The sequence below is a fragment of the Pristis pectinata genome, chromosome 15 (assembly GCF_009764475.1).
Source record: "Pristis pectinata isolate sPriPec2 chromosome 15, sPriPec2.1.pri, whole genome shotgun sequence".
Lineage (NCBI taxonomy): Eukaryota > Metazoa > Chordata > Chondrichthyes > Rhinopristiformes > Pristidae > Pristis > Pristis pectinata.
In genome coordinates this window covers 40,642,632-40,666,353 of record NC_067419.1, presented here as the reverse complement: position 1 = coordinate 40,666,353, position 23,722 = coordinate 40,642,632, and the positions used below count along the sequence as shown (strand labels likewise).

General features: G+C 39.3%; 1 protein-coding gene across 7 annotated transcripts in view; it reads right to left on the bottom strand.

Moving 5' to 3' along the window:
• Positions 1-1,242: 1,242 nt before the first annotated feature.
• LOC127578289 (ubiquitin carboxyl-terminal hydrolase 15) overlaps positions 1,243-23,722 on the bottom strand; it is an 87,036-nt gene continuing 64,556 nt past the window's right edge. For 4 of the 7 annotated variants that reach the window (XM_052030119.1, XM_052030117.1, XM_052030118.1 and 1 more), the window contains 9 exons: positions 20,785-20,976; positions 20,294-20,409; positions 13,429-13,707; positions 11,912-11,982; positions 11,174-11,289; positions 9,878-10,027; positions 9,118-9,221; positions 7,382-7,470; positions 1,243-6,390 (listed from right to left, as the gene is read on the bottom strand). In XM_052030119.1, the coding sequence (XP_051886079.1) occupies positions 6,211-6,390; positions 7,382-7,470; positions 9,118-9,221; positions 9,878-10,027; positions 11,174-11,289; positions 11,912-11,982; positions 13,429-13,707; positions 20,294-20,409; positions 20,785-20,976 (1,297 nt within the window). In that variant the 3' untranslated portion in view covers positions 1,243-6,210. Of the gene's footprint in view, positions 6,391-7,381; positions 7,471-9,117; positions 9,222-9,877; positions 10,028-11,173; positions 11,290-11,911; positions 11,983-13,428; positions 13,708-20,293; positions 20,410-20,784; positions 20,977-22,276; positions 22,616-23,722 lie in introns of those variants that run through there. The other 3 variants (XM_052030121.1, XM_052030123.1, XM_052030122.1) reach the window with 3 other exon arrangements.

The following is a 23,722-nucleotide window of genomic DNA, read 5'->3' as shown; positions in this document are numbered from 1 at the left end:
GAACACTGCCGACTACTCTTGTATTGCCATGGACATCTCTAATTGTGTTTTTTGCAGCAAAGCCTTGTTTTGCAGTCATCTTCTTCTTCACTGTCTGGTATAATGTACATATAATTTATGTTCTGTATGTTTTCTGTACCTACGTGCCTGTGATGCTGCTGCTGCAAGTTTTTTATTGTATCTGTACCTCACTGTACGTGTGCACATGACAATAAACTCAACTTGACTCATAAGTGTCAATCTAACAAAGTCAGATAGGAATTTCTCAAATTCTTCCACCCACTCCACACTTTGGCTTGGGCTTTTAGCCCTAAATCCCTCATCTCTGGATAGAAGATAGAAACAGGATCAGACCACTTAACCCTCTTAAACCACTGCACCAATCATTGAAATCTGTTACTCATTTATCTAAATTGCTTCATGTACTGCCATACTCAAGGACAACTTCTACCCCACTGTTACAAGTTTATTGAATGGTCCCCTGGTACAATGCGGTAGATGCTTGACTTCACAATCTGCCTCGTTGTGGCTTTGCACCTTATTGTCTGTCTGCACTTTCTCTGTAACGACTTATTTTGCATTGTTATTGTTTTCCCTTGTACTACCTCAATGCACTGTTGTAATGAAATGATCTGTGTCGATGGCATGCAAAACAAAGTTTTTCACTGTACCTTAGTGCATTTACAATAATAAACCAATTTTAATCTTAATTAACAAAAAAAATCTCAATTTAAGATTTAAAATCAATTACCATTTGCCAAAGAGTTCCAAACTTCCACTCCCTACTGAATGTAGTATAGTCTTTAATCATGAAAGACCCGTGTCCCAAACTTCATCAGTGGAAATGGTTTCTGTCAACGTTCAGTTCACTTTGTTTTGGAAACAGCGGGTCGGTAGTGTGTGTGTCACTGTAACACAGAGAGCAGTGAGCCACGCTGCGTAACTGGTTATTCTGATGCTGCCCTCCATGTTTGGTTGTTCCTGTGTGGGTGAGTGTTACTGCCCGATGTCGCATCAAATATCCCTGAACCTCAAGAGGAATGAGCAGAACTGTCACCAAGCCAAAAATAACATGTAGAAAAGGGAACTAGTAGCTCAAGCAGTGTGGTGTGTTTTAAGGAAGACTTTTTTAAAAAAATGCTGGGTTAATATAGGAGTTTAAACAGGAAATTCCAGAGTGTGGAGTATAGATCCATTCTCAAAACAAAAATCCTTTGTATATCCAAACACATCTTTATTGTAAACTCAGGTACACAGCAGCTGTTTATGTAATTGATTTACACTGAGTACATTGCTTTATGATAGATACTCATATCTCAAACTATTAAGAATCTGAAAGACATTTTTTGACTTTCTTGGTAAATGTTCATTTGTTAGGTATATACTGAAATTAAATCATTCACATTTACTGGACTGTGCATTAATAAATATGTAGAACGCTCTACATGAGCAGAAAGACATTTTAAAATATCAAAGAAACAAATGTAAATAGAGGCTGAAAGGTTGGCAATTTTGTTTTGCGATAATTATACATAGTACAGTGGGCAATTTCTTCACTGGTATGAGGCAAATCAACATCTACCTTTGCAGTGAGATAATTATTCGTCCCTTAGCACAATAATGTTTTCCAGTAGCCAAATGATGAGACAGATTTGTTAATGGGGGTTTATAACTGGAATTTTTAATTTAGACATTGAACAGATTTGCAGCAGGCCTGGGCTTTTTATAAAGCGATCTTTCATTCAGGCAGTTGTAAAGTTCTTCTACATTTGGGAGGGAAAATGGAAATTGAATCACAAAAGACCATGCCCAGGACCCTGATTTTCCAGTCACTTCTCCTACTTTGACAATGAAACTCACTGCGAGCTCAAGGACCAGCACTTGCTCCTTCACTAAGCACTTTGTTGCCTTGACACCAAGTCTAACAAACTTTAGAACTTGACCACTGCATCCATTTTCTCCAAAAGGGGTAGGCTACAGTGGAGCCACTGGGAGGGGGAGATCTAGGCTGGTACAGCGGGGGGGGGGGGGGTAGAACAGTGGAGCCACTGGGAGGGGGAGATCTAGGCTGGTACAGCGGGGGGGGGGGGGGGGGTAGAACAGTGGAGCCACTGGGAGGGGGAGATCTAGGCTGGTACTGGGGGGGTGGAACCCTTTTGGACAACCAGCAAGGTGGCCTGCACCCTTAACTCCAGCTGCCTTTCTTCCACCATCGTACCAGGTCCTTTTGATGTTTGTGAATTTGTCCGACTGCCCCTGCTCTGTACCATTTAATCAGCCGTGAGCTGCGCATTCAACCATGTTCCTTCTCTTTCCCACCTGTTTGCTGTTCACCTCTCAACATTAACCCAAGGCTTCCGATGTTAACTCTCGTCTCTCCCCTGAGTGAAGCTGCCCGAGGTGTGTGTTTCTGCCCATCCCTGTTTAGCTGAGGGACATCCAGCATTTGTTTCCATACTTTGCTGAACTGCCAGGTAGCAAACCATTGAACAAAACCGACTCACTACAAAATGCAATTGCTTCTACTGCTTCATGCACCTTCAGAAGGAGCACAAAGAAAACTACAATGACATATACAAGAAAACATTGTTCAGGGTATTGGTACTAATAGAAAAGCTCTTTCAGAGAGCTCACATTAGTATGTTTGACTGAGTGGCCTCCTCTAACATAGGATTCAATGAGCTGAGAAGCCAAATAGAAATCTTGATCAATTATTTTAATCAGATTTGAACATTAACCCCTTATTTTAAGTGCAATCATTGAGGTATAAACTTTATGCCATTGCTAACTTGTGCAAGACCCACACTATCTGGTCTGGAAGGAAAGTTTCTAATCCAGAGTAGTTAATGCACTTACTTAAGATGCATGATGTGCAGGGCCAGTAAGCAGAAGACATACTTAAGCAAATTATTACAAGAATTTGCAGGCGTGTGGGAAGACTCATTTTAATGCAGCATGCAAGTTTATGATGGCAGCGAAAGCAGATTCAATGGTTACTTGGAAAAATAATTCCAGAAGTTAGGATCAGCTGGATAGTTATGTCAGCAAAGCAGAACAGGCCAATGCGTTGGACTGCCTGTTTCTGTGCCATACAACTGATTTTATTCCATAATTTAGAATGTGAAACCCTGAATTAACTGTGTCACCTACAAGCTTGCAAGATAAACATAATAGGCATGGCAAACAGAGACCTAACCAATGTTTTGGGATAAGATGCTTTTTCTTTAGAAGGAATGACACTTTAGAATCTTCACACTTTACAAAGCAGATCAGTACTATTAGTTCCCCCGGCAGAACTGCATCACGCTCCCCCATCTACAATTATTGATGTTTTAAGTAGTGGAGGGAACAGAAAAGCCCGTCTCTCAGTACACAGATTAACACGCTACTTATTGCAGAATTCTGAAGGGCCCAGATGTTCCTTCTGGGTTCTGCTGGGCATCTCCAAGTTTGTAACCAACTACCCTGCACCCACACACCCTAAACCAACTCCATCCACCTGGAGTGAATTCTTTCAGACAATAATCTCGACCATTTTCTTTTTGCAGTTTTGCAAATGGACACACTACGCATTTGCCGTCCTGTCCCAACAGAAGAAACCAACCAGTGGAGAGTCAGTGCACAGCTGATTGAAGGCAAACACTTTCCTTTTGGTGAAGCAGGAATGGTTCAGGCTTCGAGTCTACAGATTGTCTGGTAATTATGGCTGCGTATGGCAATGAAGAGCTACGTCTCCTACTCTGAAATTAAGAGTGAACCAGCAGTTGGTTCCACTGTGTCAACGATTGCTTTTTTTTTTGCCCATTAGAAAAACCAAATGATGTGCTGTGTGGTCACTCAATTTGAAATTTTAGCTGTCAATAAGCTCAAGTGGAAATTAGCAATTTCTAGTCCTATGATTTACTTCTGGGTCTCTGAATTATGTGATTTCTATTGTAACTAACCTTCCTCCTCTCAAGTCAGATATCATACATAGTGTACATTTTAACCTATCACAGATCAAACAGCCATTTAAAGAGAGGATTCACACATTACTGAGATGTCAACACTATTTATGAAACAGCTTAATCTTCCAGGATCTTTATTCTAAATGTTTTGTTTCTATTTTTATTGATATGTAAAGATTACAATGGTTGCATACGCAAGAATTATGCAGTTTTATTTCAAAGTTCCCACAAATATTTCTTAACAATAAATTGCCCATTAAGGACACATGAATTGAGTAAGTTGTTTAAACGCTCAATATGAAACTTTGTAAACCTTCATTGAAAAACATTTTACATTACCACACTATACCTGGCCACACCAGTGCAGTTATTCTCCCCCATCCCCTCCCCCAAAGTACCAGTGACAAATGAGTTAGGCAGTCTCTTTACACAGCCACCAGCACAGAGTGTTGTAACTAAGGCGCAGTATAACTTTATTGTAGATCTATATAAATAAACATGCAAGTTTCAAATGTAAAATTAAATGAAACGAAGTGCAGCCAAAATATTTACCTCTGACATGCTGGAGGTTTGTATCTTCCATTTTACAAAAAAAGAAAAAAAAATTAAAAGGCAAAGATATTGACTGTAAAACATGAGAGAAATATCAGCACTAATATCAAGTTACCTAGCAAAGCCATTCTTGACATACGTAACTTATCCTGGCCTATAGGTGTTTCTATGTCTTTTAGCTATAACAGTTCAATAAAATAATTTACCAAGAGTGCACTCACAGAGTGAACTTATTTATACACTACAACATTCAAATCAGTTTTTAAAGTTTTTTTTTCTTTTAAAAGTGAAGACCATCCTTTCATTTATGGCAATAGGACACAATAGCAATTGACTTAGGTAGAGAGGAGCAATCTTTTAGCATTTTATAGGTTCTGCCACCAGCAGTAACAAACCAAGAAAAAAAGTCCTTTAAACTACACTGAATGGAAAGCAGCAATTCACAAAAATAAAAATTGAAAATTCCACTCTAGCTGTTGGCAACCTGGCCCCTGAATACAGCTCTAGTAAATGAAATGCAATGTACCTTGTAATATATACACACACACACAATTGGTAACTGCAACATGCAAATACATAATTTAATATGCAGTAAGGCTATGGTGATTTCCAAAGAGGAATTAAAATAAAATCAACCCACTTGCTCACATTCTATCAAATCTGATATAATTTATACCTCTATTATTAAAGTTGTCTAATTTTAATACACCAACTTAGACACGTGAAGATAATTTGAATAGCCCCCTGGTTGTACAATATAATGAAAGTGTGCAACTTCAGTTTGCTGAACAAATTAAAACCATCCAGCACATCAATTTAATTGTTATGACATTCTATTTTTAACCCTGAGTACTGCAAGCTCTTTGCAGTTTTCAAAAATAAGTTTTCTGTCACAGAACATTGGCAAAAATGATTTTCTAACGCTGCACCGCACAACTATTTGGAAAGCAGAATTCGAGAAATTTAGTGGGACCGCCGTTGATTCTTTGAACGAACGCAGTTGTGATTTCATGTTTCGGTGCAGAAATGCCACTGCAGTCCTCAAAGGGTTAAAGTAGAGTTTATAAACATCCACAGGCAGCACGTTGTTGTGAAAGCTCACAATGTGGGTGCAGTCCTGTTTGGGTCAACGTAATGGGAAGTTGGAAGTCACTGCACAACACTTTCAACTGGCAGCTCTGTCACTAGTCCTTAACTTCTATGGCCCTTTGTGATGATTGTTTAAACCAAGGACGACAGCAAACTGTCAGAGAAGTAGTGAAGCAGTCGTCCTTTCAGTTTAAGTGCTCACATTCTCTGTTGCTGAAGCAGGGCACATACATTGCACACTTTAGCACACAGACACAAAACTAACTTAAAAAAAATGGCGTTTTTTGGGAAAACATTAGCCAGTATATTTTTGAAAAGAAGACAGGAACCACTTAAATATCTCTGCATATATTTAGTGTAAAGAACCTGCATACATCAGTAAGACAAATAGATTTCATGGATCATATACTGCAGTTAGCTTCTAATCGCATTTCTAACACATTTCAGCTTCAAGTAATTCACTTAAGTCTATCTTGACACAAAATCCAAATGGCTTCTCGCTCAGACTGATGCAGTGCCTCTTTTCCGTACGATCTCTCACTCCTAATTTGTGGTTCGCTTCTAGCTTTTCAGTGTTTGTGCAGGAGTCTGCATTGGAGAGTTTTACATGGCATTGTACATGTCAGTTTGTGTGCATGCAGTTTTCATTCTCTACGTCATTCTCATTACAGTCCTCATCGCTGTCCTGAGCGAGGCCTAAAGCAGCAGAAGTTTCCTTCTTAGCACTGTGATCATGTGCAAAATAGCCCGTGCCACTGATTGTGTCTTGTCTCTGGTAGAAAAGCACGTAAGCTGCTTTGGACTGTTGAAAGAAGATAATTTATTAATAGATTGTGGGTTCACACCAGACCAGTGACCACAACCTTCCTGACTGTCCATTAGCACCATCAATGCCATTTGACACTTGTTTTACAAAATGAAACGGACCAAAGTATCACCGATATTCATGACACAGATGAATCTACGTGGCCCAGGTTTCAATCCAACTGTGGCATACATCAAACATTATCTCTGTTTACTAACTTCATGGTTTTTCTAAATGAAACGAGTAATCTCAGGGCAAAGACAAGTCCAATGATCCAAGCTTCCTTTCATTTAATGGGCAAGCCAATCACAAACCCATTTAATTGGACAGTGTGATAGTGGGGCAAAAAGCAGGAATAGATGGCATAAAATCACAAGGAGAAGCAAATGCAGCTGGCAGTTCACAATGTGCTAAATTTGACAGCGAAAGACCTGCGATTGACTTACAAGTCAAAAGGCTCAGTGATGGTACTTTCACTTGAGTGAAAAGGTCACGAGTTCAACACCACTCCTGAGTACGTACTGGGTCTGGCTAACACCTCTATAACAAAGGAGTGCCACGCTGTTGGAGATGCCACATTTTCGATGAGATGTTGAACTACAATGAAAGTGTAGATTCTATCATTTTAATGAGTGTGCAAGGGCATCATACTGGTGTCCTGGGGAGCCCAACTCCCAGTCATCTTGCTATGCAAAAATGGGTGCTGTGTACATTGGCCAAGTCAGTAATTTCATTTGGCAACAAGATCCTGTTCAGTCGAGCACCAACTACTCTTCCAAATTGTTGCTTTGACAATGCTTTGGGTTTTCACAAGGTCTTTATTTACTTCAAGTCCTTGTGAGTAGAAGTTCCAAAAATATACATTGCAGGATTGAAAGTAAACTTTTGCAGACATCGCAAAATTTACATACACGCATTCTGTCTTAGAAACAAATTGCAGAGTAGGTTATTAATTGTTGTGGGGGATAATAGTATTGAAGATACTTGCCACTATTTGGTCTTCTGTTGCAGATGAAACGCTGGTGTCATCAAAATAGTACCATTTGTTGTCATCTTTGTTCTTGGCAAAGGCCGTGTCTACAGGATAAAACGTTAGCATAGTGATAGAAAATGCAGGCTAGAAATACCCTGGAATGCAGATTTTTAAAAAAAAAACATCCACAGCCAAATGTCTAAATGTTTAAAATATAAAAGATGATACTTCTTAAAATTTTGCTTTTTAAAATTATTGTACAGGGAAGAAAAGCAGTTCAGCTCAGGAACAGCAGCCCAGTTAGCCAGTTCATTATTTTAGAAAGTCAAAGACTGCAGTTGCTGGAAATCTGAAAGAAAAACAGAAAATGCTGTAAACACTTAGAAGGCCAGGCAGTATCAGTGGATAGAGAACCATAATTAATGTTTCAGGTTGAAGTCTCTTTTAAAGGGTCTTCAGACTGAAACATTAACTGCTTCTCCTTCACGGATGCTGCCTGACTTGCTGTGTGTTTCCAGCACCTTTTGTTTTTATTTAATTTGAGCAATTCAACGAGGGCTGATGCAAGGACTCTTCTGCAATTGAAGGATAAACTCCTTGTAGCTTGATGCCCATGATCCTGGATGTTTTAAGAGTGATTTTCACCTCTCAATTTTTAAGTAATGACTATTCAAATAATTTTTAAAAAATAAAGTGGGGAAACTTTTAAACAGAAAAGCTACTGTAGGAGAAATGAAGCTTTAAAGCCATTTTCAACATTATGTTCCTTCTTGTAGGCAGCCCTTGGTTAATAAAAATAAATGCACTCCAAAGTTTGGGGCTGCCGGAGAACAGTCGCGAGCAGCCCCTGGTTCTTTGGTAGCCAAACCTATTAAGGCCAAATGATACAAAGACTCAGGGGGGAGGGGAAAAAAAATAATTGCCTTACCTGGCATGGCATGTCACCTTTGGTGTAGGCATTGTTTGAACAAGATCTGAGGACTACATGCACTGCGGCCCCAACATCAAAATTGCTTAATCTGCAGTAATGGACTCTATACAGGCCTTCCCCAGGTTACAACAGGGTTCTGTTTCCAAGAACTGTTCAGGTTACAAACATTTCACAAGCTGGAAATGTGGCCGCCCAGAAATATATTTTAAAGAAAAACATAGGCCAATCTGGGGCAACATGGAGTTAAACCAGGGTTTGATCAACCATTCATATTATTGCCACAAACCGAGTTCCCCATACGGCAGAAGATGCCTGCAACCCCACAGCAACCCGCAAATCCGTCCCGCTGGTGTCCCGAGAGCTCGCTCACATGTACAGGCTGTACACAAGTCAGGCGTTCGTAACCTGGTGAGGACCTGCAGATATATATTGCCTTGGGTATGGCCAGTTGAATTGTTAGCAGCAGTTACTCAGCATGCTAGCTTCAGCGCAGATCCAACATTAGACCAATCCTTTCCAAAAGGGACCCAACATTTACAGCAATGAGACATCTCAGCAACACTGCCAGGTAGTTACTCTAATAGTTCACTGGGTTACTGTGGATGAGACTTAAGTTTCCCCACCCAGCTTATTCCTTTAATTGATATCAGAATTGAAGTACACTCAGTACAGGAACCAGACAAAACAGGAAACTGTGCACAGTTGATTTGCAAGTTCTGTGAATGAAATTGGTTTTGAAAGTTAAAAATTAAATCACTAATCACAATGGATTCAACATTCTAGTAGACACCGAAAAAGAAATTTGATCGGGAATACTTACAATGCCCTCCACCCATTCCACCATAGTGATTAGACACGGCAATCAAATTATATTCACAGCGGCCAGCATTTGGATTGATAAGAAATTCAGACATATCTAAATCGCTAATAAAAGTAGAGAGAATCAAAGTTACAAACTTACTTGTATGCAAGTCCAAAAAAAGTGTTTCTTTTATATCTAGCCTAACAAATCTTTTAACATTAAATGACCTCCACTGAGACTCCATCCTGGAGTCAAAAACACCCAAGACCAGTTCAGTTATTGGTTACCTCCTTCACAGAAGGAGCAGTGACTTAAAACTGGGGCTCCTGGACTGGAGAAATTAAGGCTTCGTCGGATTGTTAGGCCTCCAACCTTCAGATACATCACATTTTTATGAATCTAAGACATCACATCTACTGATGAACACCATTAAGTGTTGTTTAATTTCCATCACTGGAATAGATCAATTAAACCCCAAAAAACCAGCAGGCTAGCAAAACAGGTTTCCCTCTCTTCCCCACAAACACTTATGTGCCTATTGGATTTGGATTCATATCCTGCCAGAGCCTCAGATCACGGTCACATGAATTCTCCAAACGTTCAAACTAATATCCATACGACAGCCTTGGGACTTGTAAAAGCAGCTTCAGTAATGTGAGACTTGGTTAAATTTAAGAGGGCGTGCATTTGATGCAGAGATGATCAGCATTATTCTCTCAGCAAGTCAGAGATATCCTGCTACAGATTTAATGGCCAGATTTAGCAGTCTATGACATACCTAATAGGAAAATCAACCAGCGTGTCCAGTTTATCTCGCCAGTATCGACTATAGGAAAATCGCTTCAAGTGGACCACTAACACAGGAGGTAATGACCACAGGTCTAATTTTTTGGTGGCTTGCTGATGTTGCTTGCAGTTTGGACAGTACCTGAATAAAAACACATCAAGAAATTTAGAAACGTGTTATTTCCATTTCTTTTTGTCTGTCAAAAAGCAATCCCAGCAAAAGATCTGGGGGGGGAGAAATGTACCATTAGGTGAAAGTGCTGAACGTGAGTTTCTGCTGTAGTTATGTCCACCTCTCTTGCATTCGGTTTCACCGAGTGGTTCTCAGTGTGTAGTGGCAAGTACAACTGGTGACAGATGCTCTCAAAGGCATTTGGTGATTGAAGAGTAGGGGAGAGCAACTTGCCCAAGACTGACTTACAAGTGTACGTTTGATGACGCAAACAAGTCTCTTTGGGCAAAATATTCTGAATAGTCAACACTTTGACTTAGTGTAGCGGTTAGCATAATGCTATTACAGCGCCAGCGACCCAGGTTCAATTCTGGCCGCTGTCTGTAAGGAGTTTGTACGTTCTCCCTGTGTCTGTGCGGGTTTCCTCCGGGTGCTCCAGGTTTCTCCCACATTCCAAAGACATATATGGGTTAGGAAGTTGGCGCCGGAAGCATGGCGACACTTGTGGGCTGCCCCCAGAACACTCTACGCAAAAGATGCATTTCACTGTGTGCTTCAATGTAAAAGTGACTAATAAAGATATCTTAATCTTTGCCTGACATAAAAATCACATACGGCAGATGATTGTTTAGCTTCACCACCAATAAGCCCACTGTGTGATTAAGAAAGCAGGAGGACAGCTGGAAATAGATGTCGAGCCTCAAGCAGAAGCAGGGAAAGGAGTTACAAACATCACATTGTAAATAGTACAGCACAATTCTTCACCAACAGTGTAAATACAACCGAAGCAGCTTGTTGACCCACCATATTTACTGTGATCATTAATCTACAAAGCTCTATTCTGACTCTCTTTTGCAGTGGTACCAATTTAACGAAGCACTTAATGGCTCCGAATACGTAGACTGCACTGCTTTGATGTAACCAATTTAAAAGTCTTGGTGGCCTACTGTATTGCCTAAAGTTGAGCATGACACACCTTTATGTTTCCTGCTCTTTATTCCCTTTACGATTTGTTCCTCCGGTGGAATGGCAATGGGCAAGTAAAACAGTTACGATTATTGTCAATTTATTCAATAAATGCAATAAATTGAAAAGTTTTATCCAAAAATCACTCACCAGGGGTCCTCTGCACCGAGCTTTTCTTTAGTTGTAAAAAGTTCAATACAGTCTTTTAATTTAACAAACATTTTTTTCTGAGGCCGATATTCCATGCTTTCATGTTTCTCAAAATCCTAAATTAGAAGAAAAAGAGCATTTCTAATACCAGTTTCTAAATTATAATGAAAGATTATCTTGTCCACTGCAAAATTGCTTCCTATGTTTTTAAAGGAATGCCAATTTGAATGTACTGCTAAAAACACAATCAACTATCCCTGGGAAACAGACAACATGTTGATTTTTGTATAAGGTTATGCATCATATTTTATTCTTCTGAAATGGTGTAACCATGTTGCTTTAAGACTGTAAAGCAAAGAGAGAATGAAGCCAATAATTTCAGAACCCAGATCAATGAATAACCTTAAAAAAATTTCTGCATCATGGTAGTTTGATTATATGTGTAGTTATTTTTTTCCCCAGAGACAGTTATTCTAACTTACCCCATTACTGTCCAGGAATCTACTATGTAAAAGCAGCAGCTTTGGACACATGGCTTGTGTATTGTATTCCATAGTCATAACCTTAAAATTGTGTATTTACAATGTAGTTTGTATGTTATGTATGCTTAACTATTAAAAAACTGGACATACATTCTTAGTATTTCCTACATTTTGCCCTGTTCAATTTTTCTTTCAAAAAGTTAAAGTCATTGAGCACCATTACAACAGTTTATTCTCAGACTTAGGACATATTTACCTCTGCTGCATTGTCGTCAAACCATCGCTTTTTTATTTCAGGATCCCAGTCTAATGCTAGGTATGTTCGCTCTGGGGGTTAAAGGCAAGAAGAGCAAATTCTGAAGATGAACTTTTAGACAAAAACGTGTAATACCACTCAGTAATTTCTTAAATTAATCAGTTAAGGTGTCTTCATACAGGTGCATCCATTAGAAAACAATGACTCACTTGATAAGAAAATCCAGCTGAGTGGCGTTTAGCTGGATTCAGTTTGAATCCCTGTCTATGATTACTTATCAGTTTGCTTGAGCGAGATGGAAATCAGTCAGGGTTTCCCCATCCTGACATCTATCCAAAGTGTGCCAGGTTTTGCAAGTTTGGGCTCAGCTGTGATACTCAATGGTTCAACAGACTGACACCACCATGGTTGAAGTATGAAGTATAAGCTGTCTGGCATCCATAAGACAGAGCAATTGAGCATTGAAACAACCTTTGAGAAAAGGGGAGGTGCAAAAAATAACAGCTAAATTCAACCAGCAATAAGAATGGAGTACAAATTAACAATGGCATGATAAGAAATCCCTTCAACTCAGTGCCCAAACCCAGCTTTACATCTGTGCAAGTGTGTACTGCTAACATGTACTTATGTACTGTATCCATGAAGCAGAGTCTGGTTCTCAGTTGTCTTGAAGACCCTTGCAATTGGACCAAGACCTGGCTCTGAGAAGCCTGTGTGATAGTTGATGCGTAATAGAGATCCCATGTTAAAAGTAGTCACACACAGGTGACATCCACTCCTCAATATGAAGTTCAGGAGCTGGAATGTCAGGACAGTTCCGAGCAATGATACACCAGTATATCTGCCACTATCAAAGAGTGGGACACAACACCGCCCTGAGTGAGACAATGGGTAAGAGACACCCATCTCAAAAAACAAGGCAGTAGGTACATCTGACTAATATCATTATGATTCAACAGGCAAGTCGTAGGCACGACCTGTTTAGTCAGCTGATCACAGGACATGTCATCTGAGAATCCCCTGGCTAAGGAAGGAAACGTGAAGATTCAACTTCTCGTCAATGTGCATGGAAACCTATTAGAAACTAGCTGTGATGTTACTTGCAGTTTAATACTCAAGTGAAACATGAAAAATGCCATTCAGCCAAGACTGGAAGACTGAACCACTGGCAGAATCACAAGTGCTCAACACAATTTTAATGGGGAGAAAAAAAATGAACAAACTTAAATAAGGTCTAAGTAGAAATAGCAGCGTAAACATCCATCCAAAGTGTACAGTGCTACAAATCCTGCTACCAACATTCATCAATGGTACCTATGCCACAACAGGACATAATAACAGATTAAGATGTTTCCTGACACAAGGCATACCAACCAATGGCAAAGAAGTTTGTAAGCAAGCGACTGGTGAACAGAGATGCTTTGGGCACCATGCAGGATTGATGCCACCTTTTGGGTGACAGTATGCATGCGACCTGCTGCTTCATGTTTATACCCTATGCCTCCTGCAATACTTACCATCAAGCCTGATCTGCCTACTATCTTCAAATCGGATTTGCCTGTCGTCCTTGACATAGTTGATATCCGGATTCCCCAAATTATTGAACTGGAATGTAAAGAGCTGTTTTTTGTGTCCCTGGAATAGCTGCCCTTTACAAGGATCATCAGTGCAGATGCCATTTTCGGAGTCTTCATTGTCTCCCCCAACAGAGTCTTCTGACTGGCTGTTCTCATTTTCAGAAGGAAGTTCCTGATCTTGACTGGACTCATCATCTTGCTCATCCGTCTCCATTTCACCTGCTCAGAGAAGGAATCCACTGTGAAAAAAAAATCACTGCCAGTCACAATGCCACTGTCAGTCATGATGCCATTGTTTGCTTTAGGAGGTATGTGCCTTGCCATTTCTCACTGTAAATAAGCTAAAACCTGTTGTGCTACACACCAGAGCTCTTCAGCAATGTTAGAGAGAAAATTGATCAGCCTTCACACAGCAAGAACATTAATGTGTAATAGGTACATTTCAAAGGAAATGGAGCGAGGATGATATAAAGGTATTCTCCACTATGAATTTCGATGAGTGCAGCACTTGACTTGGCTGCCAGCAACATGCCACACTATTCTAATTAACCACCATTTTCTTACTTCTCAGTAAGTTATACACAGGTAACCATAATATGATTAATCCCCATCAGGATAAATTAATTGCACTAAATTGTAGCAGGGCAGTACAACATTACTGATGCAAACACAATCCTGCAAAGTCAAATCTTATACCTCCATCTAGTATTGAGGACAAAATTAGTCTAACAAAGATAAATATTCTGTCCTTGTCTGGAAACAACTGGGTAAGTTCAATTGATTTAAGTGGTACCAAAGGCATCTATAGAAGGTAATTGTTGAAAATTCTCTTGTTCACTGAGATTTGGTTGGAAATGGTTGCCACAAGAGGACACAGGTTTAAGGTGCTGGGGAGTAGGTATAGAGGAGATGTCAGGGCTAAGTTTTTTACTCAGAGAGTGGTGAGTGCGTGGAATGTGCTGCCGGCAACGGTGGTGGAGGCAGATACGATAGGGTCTTTTAAGAGACTTTTGGATAAGTACATGGAGCTGAGAAAAATAGAGAACTATGGGTAAGCCTAGTAATTTCTAAGGTAGGGACATGTTCGGCACAGCTTTGTGGGCCGAAGGGCCTGAACTGTGCTGTAGGTTTTCTATGTCTATTTTTACTTGGTCCAAACAATAAAGTTAATTTCTGATGAAGTACTCCATTTAAAACTCCTTTTAAAATAAAAGACAAAGTTAAATCTTAACATACAAATATTTTTGTTTAAATATATTGGATGCTAGTGACAATAGGGAGCAATGGCTTACAAATGTCACTATGTCAACTGGTGTGGAGTCTGTTGGACCAACCTAAACATTGCAATAATGAGAGCAATAACGTTATTTGTGATACATGTTCACGACTTGGGTGTAAATGCGGGAGGTATGATTCGCAAGTTTACGGACGACAAAAAATTGGTGGTGTTAGGAAGATTGTCTAAAGCGCCAGACCAGATGGAAGGTTGGGCGTAGCACTGGCAGATGGAATTTAAATCCGACAAGTGCGAGGGAATGCATTTGGGCAAGTCAGATAGGGGTAACACAAATACAATAAATGATACGACACTAAAGAATGCTGATGAACAGACACCTTGGCGTCCAAGTCCATAGTTCTTCAAAAGTGGCAACATGAGCAGTGAAGGCAGCATACAGCAAGCTTGCCTTCATCGGCCAGAGTTTAGAATATAAAACTTGGGACATTATGTTGTAACTTTACAAAAAAAACTGGTTAGGCTGCACTTGGAGTACTGTGTGCAGTTCTGGTCACCACACTATAGGAAGGATGTGATTACACTGGAGACAGTACAGAGGAGATTCACCAGGATGTTGCCTGGATTCGAGGACTTGAGTTATGGGAAGAGATTGGATAGGTGGGCTTGTTTTCCCTGCAGCGAAGGAGGCTGAGGGGTGACCTGATAGAAGTACACAACATTATGAGAGGCCATGGATAGGGTAGATAATCAAAATTTTTTCCTCATGGTGGGATATCAAAAGTAAGAGGGCATAGTTTTAAGGTGAAAGGACGGAGATCTTAGGGGTATGATTTATTTTGAAACACAGTTTATAGCTGGAACAGCTGCCAGAGGAGGTGGTGGAATCAGACACAATCACTACATTTAAGAGGCATTTAGATAGACACTTAAATAGGCAAGGCATAGAAGAATACAGACCTAATGCAGGCAAATGGGATTAATGTAGATGGGGAAAATTGCTGGCATGCTTGTAGTGGGCTGAAGGGCCCCCTTTTGTGTTATATAACGACTGATGGTGCTTCGGCTGGTTTTATTAAACTCCTTTGTACCTGGTTGAAAGGGTTTACATCAAGTGGATGCAGATTCTACTCAAGCCTTTCAACAGACTATCTAGGCTAAACATCTACCCTGGGACATTCGTCTGAAAGGTAAATGTGTCTTGATTAGACAAACTAAATTATGAAAAGCATAAACATACTACTATCATTTAAAGCAATCACCTCTCATATTGTGGAAGCTTTGGATCATCCACTAAGTGAGGCAGTTGTTATTTAAGACCCTTCAGTTGGAAATGGGTCAAATAAGTCTCCACTATTAAACCTCACATGTTGAATTAATAATCGATAGAGGTCATTCAAAATGAAATTTCATATGCATTCCCCAAATTGCAGGATACACAGAAGGGAAAAATAGATTATGCTGAACACACAGTTTTATTGGAAAACTAAATGAAGTTTAAACACAATCTTTACCTTCAATCCATCATCCATGCAACAGAAACTTGAATGGTAAGGAGATAACAGAAGTATAACAAAATTGAAGACCAACTTTATATTTAAACCGATACTCTGAATCACACACAATGGGAAAAGGTAATAAATTTCAGTAAGTTAATTTAAACTGTTGTGATTTGGTCCTCAGTAGTTTAGTCTAGTCCTCTCCATGATAACACCATACTGCCACATTTACAGTGGCATGCAAAAGTTTGGGCACCCCTGGTCAAAATTTCTGTTACTGTGAATAGCTAAGCGAGTAAAAGATGACCTAATTTCCAAAAGGCATAAAGTTAAAGATGACACATTTCTTTAATATTTTAAGCAAGATTACTTTTTTATTTCCATCTTTTACAGTTTCAAAATAATAAAAAAGGAAAAGGGCCCGAAACAAAAGTTTGGGCACGCTGCATGGTCAGTACTTAGTAACACCCCCTTTGGCAAGTATCACAGCTTGTAAACGCTTTCTGTAGCCAGCTAAGAGTCTTTCAGTTCTTGTCTGGGGGATTTTCGCCCATTCTTCCCTGCAAAAGGCTTCTCTTTCTGTGAGATTCTTGGGCCGTCTTGCATGCACTGCTCTTTTGAGGTCTATCCACAGATTTTCGATGATGTTTAGATCGGGGGACTGTGAGGGCCATGGCAAAACCTTCAGCATGTGCCTCTTGAGGCAGTCCATTGTGGATTTTGAGGTGTGTTTAGGATCATTATCCTGTTGTAGAAGTCATCCTCTTTTCATCTTCAGCTTTTTAACAGATGGTGTGATGTTTGCTTCCAGAATTTGCTGGTATTTAATTGAATTCATTCTTCCCTCTACCAGTGAAATGTTCCCTGTGCCGCTGGCTGCAACACAAGCCCAAAGCATGGTCGATCCAGCCCCGTGCTTAACAGTTGGAGAGGTGTTCTTTTCATGAAATTCTGCACCCTTTTTTCTCCAAACATACCTTTGCTCATTGTGGCCAAAAAGTTCTATTTTAACTTCATCAGTCCACAGGACTTGTTTCCAAAATGCACCAGGCTTGTTTAGATGTTCCTTTGCAAACTTCTGATGCTGAATTTTGTGGTGAGGATGCAGGAAAGGTTTTCTTCTGATGACTCTTCCATGAAGGTCATATTTGTGCAGGTGTCGCTGCACAGTAGAACAGTGCACCACCAGTCCAGAATCTGCTAAATCTTCCTGAAGGTCTTTTGCAGTCAAACGGGTTTTGATTTGCCTTTCTAGCAATCCTACGAGCAGTTTTCTCGGAAAGTTTTCTTGGTCTTCCAGAGCTCAACTTGACCTCCACCGTTCCTGTTAACTGCCATTTCTTAATTACATTACAAACTGAGGAAACGGCTACCTGAAAACTCTTTGCTACCTTCTTATAGCCTTCTCCTGCTTTGTGGGCATCACTTATTTTAATTTTCAGAGTGCTAGGTAGCTGCTTAGAGGAGCCCATGGCTGCTGATTGTTGGGACAAGGTTTGAGGAGTCAGGGTATTTACAAAGCTTTGAAATTTGCAACACCTGGCCTTTCCTAACGATGACTGTGAATAAGCCATAGCCCTAAAAAGCTAATGAAGGTCTGAGACCTTGGTAAAAGTTATCTGAGAGCTCAAATCTCTTGGGGTGCCCAAACTTTTGCAAGGTGCTCCTTTCCTTTTTTCACTCTAAAATTGTACAAAACAAAAATAATACACTAATCTTGCTTAAAATGTTGAAAAGAATGTTTCATCTTTAACTTTATGACTTTTGGAGATCAGTTCATCTTCTACTCACTTAACTATTCACAGTACCAGAAATTTCGACCAGGGGTGCCCAAACTTTTGCATGCCACTGTATACAGGGGGAAAAAAAAAACAGATCATCAGTTAAATCGTACAAGTAATTTAATTCAAAGCACAGTATAGATGAGTATGACAATAAATCTTCAACTCTTTCCTCTATCCACTCTGCGATCCTGGCATCCAATTGCACTTCAAATAACCCAATAATTTTCTTTGCCATGACCTGCTTGGCAGATTATCTCACCAATATTTCATTCTTTCAATGAAAAATCTGACACATTCTCAAACCATTAACTCTGTGCTGGGGTATGATTTGAGGTGATCTTGCTGTCTTCCTGAATCCTAACAATATTTATGAACTGTGCAACCTGATAGGATGAAACACCTTAACATCCTTACTTAACATGAAATTGTTGGATAACAGCCAGGTACAGCAATCCTTACCATATCCTTGGCTAAGATCACGTTACTCAGTACAATACAATTACGAAACCTGGGACCCTCTAGTTCGCAGGTGTATATTTTATGTTACAACTGTTGCAACAGTTTGGCTGGTGCATTTTAAAATCTTAATTAAAGCTCTGTAACATGAGATTGTACTATTCTGGTTTTGTACCATGTCATTCTGTTAACTTATAAATTGCTTCTCCAAATTGCCCTAATTTAGTTTAATCTATTGTTTCCCACAAGTTACAACCTACTTACAATAATTATCATTAGTGTTAAATTTAATTTGCAGTCTGCCCAATTGTCCAATTTTGTTTTACAATATTCCTGTGAAATGCAATGAGACATTTTATAATATTAAAAAAGTACCATACAAATGCTTGTTTTGTTGCATATTGATCAGGATTCTTAGGTGCATACTCTTTTAAGAATTAGCTATTTTAATATCAAATCTGATTATCCCATGATTGGATGCTAAAAGCAGTCATTTATATTCATTAAAAAAACCCAAAAAGGACAATATTGATTTTTCAGGGTTTACACACACTGTCTCATGACCAATGTTAAAATTTTATAGAATGCTTTAGCATAAAGAGCCAAATTATTCCTGTGCCAACTTATTGGATGAGGTATCCAAATAGTCCCACTCCTATTCTGACCTGGGAAGGAAGGAACAAAAATCATCAGCTATTTGGTGTTTCTCAGCTACTGAAGATCTTCATGTGAAGCGAGAAGTTAGATTTTCTTTTGATAAGCACAGGTCATTAGGATGGAATGCTCTAATCAAGTCAAATGCTAACGGCTTCCAAAATAGAAATGAATAAATGAACAGAGAAAAATGTAGAAGAATGAAGAGACAGAGCAGTATTTGAAAACTTGAGACTACATAAACTTTCTACTGTTGTCTGTAATCCAAAAGATGGAGAGAATGAACACCTTCATTCATTGAAGGAAAAAGAATATACTACGGATTTGTATCTGTGAAGAAATGAATGCAAGAAAACTATGTAGGCACAACTCTGAAATGATAGAAGATAAGATTATTCTGTTCTACAGCCTCAGTAATACACTTTAAGCTTTTCACAGAGGCATACAAAACAAAAATTAATTCAGCTTACCTACCACCAAGAAAATGACAAAGATGTCTGTTTAAAATGTGTTAGGCTAGGTCAATAGCTATATTTTATTTTTTTTAAATTTCACTTGCCTCCTCAGTCTAAATGATCAGTGAGGTTACACCACATGTCCATGAATGGTACATGGGCAGAAACGAGAGAATCAAACAAGGACAAATACAATTTGTGGGAATATTGCACTATGAAAATTTTGGTGTATAACACATTAACAAATGTCAAACCAGGAATGGGAAATTACTGAAACACAAGAGACTGCAGATGCAGGATTCTGGAACAAAAAGGAAACTGCCAGAGGAACTCAGCGGGTCAGGCAGCATCTCTGGAGGGTCTCTGAAACAACCGATGTTTCAGGGTGAAACCTTTCATCTGGTCCAGAGGAGTCCAAATGAAGGGTCTCAACCCAAAATGTTGGCTGTCCATTTCCCTCCAGAGATGCTGCCTGATCCGCTGAGTTCATCCAGCAGTTTGTTTTATGCATTGTATAGTACTAATGTTTTGCCAATGAAAATTGTAAAGAGACTTTATTCTGAATAAATAAATGCCTATAAATGTGACTGCAACAATTAGTACTTAGGCATTCATACTTAACACAGCCCTGTTGGTAGAGGGAAGGAAAATTGCCAAACGAACAGCCACAAAGCTCTCATTAAGATTTATGGTATTACCAAGTTAGAAACACTCGAGTCTTACTTGGAGATCCCTCCTCATGAACACCATTTTGCCCATTCCCATTGATACCAAGGTCTTTGGAAAAATGAAGGCTTCCTTCCTCATCTTCATTTTCATTGTAGGTTCTAACATACCGGCTAAAATCAAAGGAACAGAGAGTAAAAGTATTTCAGACAATTAATTTTCCCAATGATTAAGAACGCGAGGCGGTGAGGAAAGTGGAGCAGCAAGGTGGTGGGAGTGAGGAAGCAAGAACTAAATATCAATAATGGACCAAGTTAAAACAGAATCTCTCACAGGTGGCTTGGGTTGTAATTCTGGCCCTGCTTGCAAAAGCAAAAGCTTATCTCCATGATAATTACTTGATGTGGGGGTGGGAGATAGAAATATCGAGCCAGCAGCTGTAACAGACTGTGATGGCAGTGGACATGCTGAAATGGATCTCCTACCACGACACAAGACAGATAAGCACAAGTTTTCAGAAGGACAAGAATAATTAGGAAGCTACTTACCACATTTTCATAAGTAATAGGTTGTAAAGCTTTTCTTCTGTTATGCTTCTAGGCACAGATATCATAAAAGGTTGGCCGAACAAGCAAGTGTTGCCGTGGTGGCCATAGCTGGGCTGCCGATATTTCTCCCGCAGATACACTGGAATCACAACCATGTCCGTGTCATCCGTCCTACTGCCAGTCACTTCAAAACTGCAACCATAAAGCTTCATTTCACTAAATTTTACATTCTTCAGAAATCAGTTTGTTTTAAACATCAAAGGCTAACCTTCATGTGTGTGGGAGAGGCAAGAACTGAAGTGGCCCACATACTGTTTAGGACATATGGCTAAACTAACAAACAGTTTGCTGCTTGACACAACTATGCAACTTTAAATTACTGACAGGAAGCATGCAACAGTTCAGAATAAAAAAGAAAAAAAGTGTTTAATTATTCAAGCACTTTAAACATTCAAACTTTACAACAACTGGGGTTGTGGGAGGTGAGAAATCATTACAGTAAATAGCTGCCTTTTCAACTTGAACATTTCAATGAATCATGAACAAGGACCAATCTTATTACGTTTCCATGGTTTATACACAATTTTCAATTTCATCATGAGTTTTCTTAAAGTTTATTGATAATATTTTTGACTGGAATGCCTGAAATGGCAAAATACAATTCTGAATTGTGTCAAAATTGAGCCAAAATTAAATGCAATACTGAAGATGTGCTGCATTTCTGGGGCTGCTACCCTTTGATGGAAAGTTACAATCAAGGTCCCATCTACTGATTCTGATGCTTAAGAGCACGTTAACTGATCTAATGGGACTTTTGAAGTTGCAGCAATATTTTTCCCTCAACAAATTAAGTAATCCATCATCATCTTACTTTAGTTTAGACCTAGCCATGGTGCAGTAGTTAATCACGTATACAGTGGCATGTAAAAGTTTGGGCACCCCGGTCAAAATTTCTGTTACTGTGAATAGCTAAGCGAGTAAAAGATGACCTGATTTCCAAGAGGCATAAAGTTAAAGATGACACATTTCTTTAATATTTTAAGCAGGATTACTTTTTTTATTTCCATCTTTTACAGTTTCAAAATAACAAAAAAAGGAAAAGGGCCCAAAGCAAAAGTTTGGGCACCCTGCATGGTCAGTACTTAGTAACACCCCCTTTGGCAAGTATCACAGCTTGTAAATGCTTCCTGTAGCCAGCCAGGAGTCTTTCAATTCTTGATTTGGGGTTTTTCACCCATTCTCCCTTGCAAAAGGCTTCTAGTTCTGTAAGATTCTTGGGCTGTCTTGCATGCACTGTTCTTTTGAGGTCTATCCACAGATTTTTGATGATGTTTAGGTTAGGCGACTGTGAGGGCCATGGCAAAACCTTCAGCTTGTGCCTCTTGAGGTAGTCCATTGTGGATTTTGAGGTGTGCTTAGGATCATTATCCTGTCGTAGAAGTCATCCTCTTTTCATCTTAAGCTTTTTTTTACAGACGGTGTGATGTTTGCTTCCAGAATTTGCTGGTATTTAATGGAATTCATTCTTCCCTCTACCAGTGAAATGTTCCCTGTGCCGCTGGCTGCAACACAAGCCCAAAGCATGGTCGATCCAGCCCCGTGCTTAACAGTTGGGGAGGTGTTCTTTTCATGAAATTCTGCACCCTTTTTTCTCCAAACATACCTTTGCTCATTGTGGCCAAAAAGTTCTATTTTAACTTCATCAGTCCACAGGACTTGTTTCCAAAATGCATCAGCCTTGTTTAGATGTTCCTTTGCAAACTCCTGATGCTAAATTTTGTGGTGAAGACTAACTTACAAAAAATTAGTTTTGTAAATCGAGGGCAAGTACCTTGAAGAAAATTCATAGAGAACATTTGTAAATAAATAAATACCTGCATTCAAATTTTGAACGTTGCATTCTTGAAGTAAAATGCATGGATGACATGACAAAATATATATTGCTTCACAGTATTCTAATTAGTAGAAAAGCTGAATTTGTCTTCATGAGTTTTTGTTTAGGTTATTAATTGGTTAAAACCAGAGAAATTCAAGACCCAAATGAAAGCTTTTGCACTGAATCAGTACACTGCAAAGCACCCCGCAGTGAAACAGTCACCAGTCAACAAGTTGGAATTTCTTGTGACTTTAAAGAGATTATTTGGGTTACACTGATTGGGCCATATAAAGTGCTTTGTAGTCATTGAAGTAACTTCTGAAGTGTTGTAATGTGGCAAGTGTTTGTGAATGTTTTCAATTGACAGTAGTAATTAAGAGCCTGTGATGCCATTAAGATTAATTAACTTTGCATCTAATAAAAGTAATGGAAAGGTCTATATTTGACGGTCTTATTACATAACAAAAGCAAATACTTCAAAAGCAGTTAATTATCAATAAAACACTTGGGACTTCCCGAGGCCTCAGTTGATCTGGTGGTGAAAGCCTCCTTGATGCCTCTCATCTCCAGAATTGGTAATTCCAATGCACTCTTGGCTAATGTCCTTTGTTCTCCTCTGTAAATGTGAGGTCAATCAAAACTTCCTAACTCAAGGCAAGTCTGAGTCATACAACACTCCTGTGTTCCTTGACTTACACCCACTTAATATAGATGAGGCAAAGTTCTCTCTCCCAGAAGGTTGTGAATTTTTGTTGAAGGATGAAGTATTTGAATATATTTAAGGCAGGTAGACAGATGCTTGATAAGAAAGGGGATTAAAAATTAATCCCAGTAGATGGAAATGTAAAATTGAAGTTACAATCAGATCCGTCACGATCTTATTAAATGGTAGAGCAGGACTGAGAGGCCAAGTAACCCATTTCCAATCGCAATTCATTTATTTGTATAGAAAGTTATTGTGAAAGGTGCTGTTTAAATACAATATTTAATTGCCACTTTCCATTGTTGTACAATTACAGCCTCTTGGACAAGTATCTTTTATGCCCATGTTAATCTTGACTG